Here is a 5759-nt window from a genome sequence, read left to right as displayed (position 1 = left end):
CTCCCTCTTGGAAATTTAGCAAACTCAAACTTCACCACTGTTAAGTCATTCTCATCTTCAAAGTATCGCTCCAAACATTTGCTTCTTTCCATAGAAATTTCATGATTCCGATGTGGAAGGATGTGTTTTGGATTCTCCGAAAGCCATTCAATGGAGTAATACCTAGTTAAAGATTACAAAACAAATATAGATGAAACGTGTGTTTTACTAGAAGGGTGAACTAAGGAAAATGGATAATAAATGTACTTACTTAGGATTTAAGGAATGAGCCAAGCAATGTAGTGGTGTACAATTTTTAGTCCATCGATCAATGAGTATATCATACACCACACCCCAAAATGAGCTATATTGATCATCTTCCAAGCCTTCATGCCGATATATTACTGCTTTCACCTTCTCTATCATTGAATCTCACATCTCATACATAAGATGAAGACAAGGCTTATCTGTGTCGGCAATTCGTAGCATATCATAAATGGGTGCTGTGAATTCAAGGATATAATCAATATTATCCCACCAAAGATCACTTAGAATCATACCTTTCACCTTTTGAGCTTTTCCAACATCATCCTCCCTATAAGAAGCCCATTGGTTACTAATAGCCATGGCTTGAAGGCATCTTTTTATCAACTTCAACCTCTTCAACGTTACAACCACTGAATCAAATCTAGTATCAATAACTTGGAGCAATTTTAATGGACAAAATTCATTAAACATTGCCAACCTCATTGAATGGTTTATGATAAAAACACGTATGAAGGATGCATAATCAGCAACACGTGTAATCCAACTACATTTCTCATATGTAACTTCATTCTTTTCAGTGTTTTTTGTTGCATAAATATTCTTCAAAGCTAGATTGAGAGTGTGGACAACACACGGTGTCCAAAATATTTTCGGATACTCAGCCTCAATAAGAGCTCCAGCAGACTTCATCACATTAGCATTATCAGTGATGACTTGGACAATTTTTTCATGTCCAATCTCTTTTATAGCATCCTTCAACACCCCAACAATGTAATGCTTGTCTTTGAACTCACCTGACCCATCAATTGCCTTTATAAACACTGGACCCCCATCTGATACAACCATAATATTAATAAGAGGCCTCCTTTGTGGATCTGACCATCCATCAGAAACTATACTTACAACATTTTCAAGCCAGGAGTCCTTAATTGGTTTCAAAAGTCTTTCAACATGAGCTCTTTCCTTTTGCAAAAGTGTTTTTCTCAAAGCATTGTATCTAGGAGGAAGATAACTCGGAATGCTATGAGTAGCAGCAAATGCATAGGAACTACGATAATGTGGGTTCCTTGCAAAGTTAAACGGAAGCCCACCGGTGTAAAACATCCTAGCAATTCTGCTATCCAAATCATGTCTAGCATTATTCTGGAATGCTTTCTCCAAAGTAGTATTCATAGTCACCTTCCTTCTCTTAGCATCAACCGAATTTGTACTATGACTACTATCACTCCCTTCCTGTCTCCAAAATGGGGAAATAGGTATCCCACGGCCTGGGGGAGGTGGGGGTAAGGGAATTTGACTTCTATGTTCTACCTCTAACTTATTATTCTCAACTTGATCATGCATTCGCTGCATTTCCAACCTATGGCTCTTTGACACCTTAACGCATGATCTAATACCTTTGCCAGAAATTTGTAATAAATGAGCTTTAACCCTAGAATAGGATCCCATAAAAACTATATCACAATAGTTGCACTTAAAATATGTGTTTCCACCAGATTTAACAGATGCATCAACTAGTTTTTCTACTTTAGTCACATACTGCCAAAGAGGAGATTCAACATTTGACACTTCTTGTGAACTTTCTGTGCTATTAACTTCGTCTATTGCAAATTCAATAGATTCAATTTAACCTACAAATAATAACTATTAACTAAATAAATTAATGATAAATCAAACCAAGTTCATAGCAAAAAAACACAACAGCCAGGTTCACAGCAAAAAAACACAGAACCACAGAATCGAAAAAACCCTTTAACTCCCACAAATAACCTACAAATAATAACTATTAACTAAATAAATTAATGATAAATCAAACCAAGTTCACAGCAAAAAAACACAGAACCCTTTAACTCCCACAAATCACAAATCAAAGGTTAACAAAACCCTTTAGCTCCTACAAGAATTGAAAAAACAAGCAAAAAAACACAGCAAGCAGTCAAGCACACAAATTTTCAAATTCACAAATTCATATCTAAGCAATTTGAAAGAGAGAAATCATAAAAAACAAAGAGTAAAAATTCAAGAAAGACCAGAGAGAGCACACTTGAAGGCTGAAGAAGTGCATACAACACTCATAGAGAGCTCAGAGCACAGAGAAGAGAGATGAGGGATGGAGCACACAGTTGCACAGAGAAGGGAGATGAGGGACGAAGTGGGAGAGGGTGTTTGAGAGTTTTGGATGAAGTGTGAGGGCCTGAGAGAGTCTAGGTATTTAGGTTAAGTCAAACGGTGCGTTTTGGACTTGACTCGGCCGTTTCGGCCGATACAGACCGAGTCGGCTCGATTTCAGCCGCATCGGCTCCAATTTCAACCGCGTCGGCGCGAGTTGGGAACAGCCACGTGGCACGGATGCGCGATCTGCGACGTCCCTCCCGCGTCACCGTGTCCCACCGCGTCAGTCGCGGGTGCGCTGGGTCCAGAGCCGCGTCCGTGCATCCTAGGTCACAACCTCTCCTCTACGTAGGGTTTAAACTACAAATTGTTAAACAAAATTTAGGCAGCTTCTTTATACTTATTATAGTAGATCTGGATAATTTATATGTATATTCATTAAAAGGTATTAAACCAGTAGCACATTATCCAAATAGCCATAAACTATACAATTGAGGCCATATAACTTACGATATACACCTACCTAGTTCAATTAATTAAAGTAAGGCAAATATCTTTTGAATAGAACAAGTAACCATAAATTATTTATCAAGCAGAGTAAAGTAAATATCAAATTTCTTCAATATTGGGAATTCAAGTAACCACAAAAATTTTCTCGTTACTTTCTTTGCCCAAAATCAAACTTTTATCAAGTAGACTAAAATTGAGAATTATAATAGGAGAAATAGAGAAAGAGAAACCTATTTGATGGATTCAATGCCAAAGAATGACTGGAATTGAAAGACTCAATTTCATTTTTTGTGAGTCTTCCTTAGTAGCCATCTCGGTTTATTATGGCTGATTTGGAAGAGAAGAAGCGTAGAAAGAAAGGGTTTTGTTTAGTCACCATTTAGGTTTCTAGCGGCTGTTTGGAAGGAAGGAGGCATGGAAGAAGAGTTAGAAGGGGAGAAAGAAGCGTGTGAGTGCAAAAGAAAATTCTGCTTCCTTTTTTATTTATTTTATATATGTAACTTGTTCTACTGTTAACCGGTATCCACTCAAATTAAATGAATGGTCAAGATTAGAACACCAATAAATTAATGGATTAGAATAAGTGGGTACAGTACCCCTTAGAAGGTGATGCTTTGGCAATGTGATTGGACTTTTGAATGAAAATCCAATGGCAGCACCACGATTGTCTATATCGAAGTCATCCTACAAGAAACCACAGTATAACGCACTCAATATACTATTATACTCTATAAAAAATGAAGAAAATATGTGACTTACCAAGTGAGTTACTATTATACACGCTCAGCAATGGCGTATCTCCCAAAGTACACTTATTTTATGTAATACGACAATGCAACGCACTTAACAATCCTTATTGGCATGAAAAGGGGTTGGCAGCAATGTTGGCACTCAAATAAATGGAACTGATGCCTGTGCAAAGCATCGAGTTCATTGACAATTATATAGAAGGAATAATGACCGTAACATTGCCACAAACATAAGCATCTTTGTACTGAACGAGAAGTACTCTAAACATGATCAAAGAATAGATGCTTTATGGAATCACCAATCTCAGCTTCGCCAACACTCTCTAGTAACAAAGCTATGGAAAACATGCCTTATGCAATAGTCTCAACACTTGATGCTTTACAATGGTGAAGAGGCCAAACAAGTAATGATAATCCTCTAAACCTGATATTTCTTGCATATGTGTAAGTTCCTAAGCATTTCAACACTCGACTAACTTCTTCAACTTTAAAAACATCATGTTTTAATGTATAATGCTTGGAGTGAAAAGAGGGAAAGCCATTGAGTGCGCCCCTCCTACCCTTTCATAGTCACCAACAACCCTATTTTTAATGCCGCACAATCAATAGCACCTTCAAGTGTCTTAATGTTAACACCCATCCCAATGGTGTCTCAACCAACTATTTCTTCATCATTACAACAAGCACAAAGCAACTACTTGTGACCCTAACTTCCATTTACGTTCGTCTCAAAAACATGATATAAGAGGTTGACAACCCACATAGTGGCTACGCCTTATCTCTATACTACATTGGCAGGTGATATCTTCGCTTCATTCCATCTCAAATGCACTATCCTGAGGAGGCCAGAAATATCGCTTAGTGCTCATGGTTACGGCTTCGTCAAAAATATTTTCTAGCAAACACAATATTATCAAATTGGCAAATAAGCAAGCATCTCATAAATTGACACATGCTTGATGCAGTCCAATTTACATAGAGATGCAAGATAACCTCTCATTCATCATAATCTTCTCATATATGGACCCCAACTGAGCCTTCACTTCGCTTTCTTGAATTGTTAGCCAAGCATATTACTTATTCTATTCCTAACATCAAGGCTAGCTCAATATCATATCAAGTGTGGTCGCTGATTTCTATGTCTTGCAACTATTGGAATCAATGAAGAGTTGATTTTGACATGAAATTAGGCTTCAATTAAAACAAGGACTCAACCTCATGAGTTGGTACCTCGCTTTGGGTCTGTGACTTCCCAAAGAAAATCCATCCTACACAATCAAGGACACAAATTATTCAACACATCGCCAAACATATCCGAAGAATTTTTTTTTTTTTTTAATTTTGGTCTTCATGATCAAACATAACAAACTGTTCTTAGGTCCTTCACAAGAACCCGATTGCTCTTTCACAACATTAGTTTCACCATCATTGGACATTGTCTCTTCTGCAACCACCTTGGGATTCAAAGCTTGGATTAGTAATATATCATGGAGACACTAAACTAAAATGGAATTTGTAATTGAGACTGTCAAAGACTCATAGGCATCAGTCGTCAGACACTAAATTTGCTTGTTGGGACTTCTAACTATATTTGCTTGTTGGGACTTCTGAGAGAAGTTGATCCTAATGCTAAACGAATAGTACCTTCTTCACCAGAGCTATAAAGTAGAGGAACATGCGTGGGCCCACCACTCACTAGTGTTAACGAATGAGCGAGGCACCCATTTGTTTTGGTATTATTCAGACTTCTACGCGTCCAAGAACCATTAGGTCCACATTATACTTTGGGCCTCTAATGAGCCAGCCTAGTTGTTAACAAATGAGCCAGCCCAGTTTTGTTGATTCGCTTCACCACCAAGTTCCCCACACATTTTGCAGAACATTTTGCACTTCGTGCTCTTACAGGTGACTCTCGGTGTCTACGTTGGCATTTGCCTTCTTCTTCTTTTGTCCTTTTAGTTCTTTTCCTTTTCCCACTGCTACAATTTTGTGTTTACAATATAAAAAGTAAAAGTTCTATGTGACTAGACTAGACAAAAAATAGTGAAAGACAAGTTTAAGCTCTGTAGGCCCCTCATCCCTATGTAGTGCTCCTGTGTTCCTTTATTTTTCATTTGCTTTGTTTTGATTTCCTTATAATAT

General features: G+C 37.7%; 1 protein-coding gene across 1 annotated transcript; it reads right to left on the bottom strand.

Annotated features, from left to right (window-relative positions):
• Window positions 1-411: 411 nt before the first annotated feature.
• On the bottom strand, window positions 412-5053 carry LOC115967069. Its single transcript, XM_031086154.1, has 4 exons — window positions 4987-5053; window positions 4833-4885; window positions 3465-3552; window positions 412-1847 (listed from the first exon to the last, which is right to left on the bottom strand). The coding sequence occupies exons 1-4, from the start codon at window positions 5051-5053 to the stop codon at window positions 412-414; spliced, it is 1644 nt and encodes a 547-aa protein (XP_030942014.1).
• Window positions 5054-5759: the final 706 nt, after the last annotated feature.

Source organism: Quercus lobata, chromosome 11, assembly GCF_001633185.2.
Source record: "Quercus lobata isolate SW786 chromosome 11, ValleyOak3.0 Primary Assembly, whole genome shotgun sequence".
NCBI classification, from domain to species: Eukaryota; Viridiplantae; Streptophyta; class Magnoliopsida; order Fagales; family Fagaceae; genus Quercus; species Quercus lobata.
Note: the sequence above shows the minus strand (reverse complement) of the source record. Positions and strands in the feature narration are given on the sequence as shown.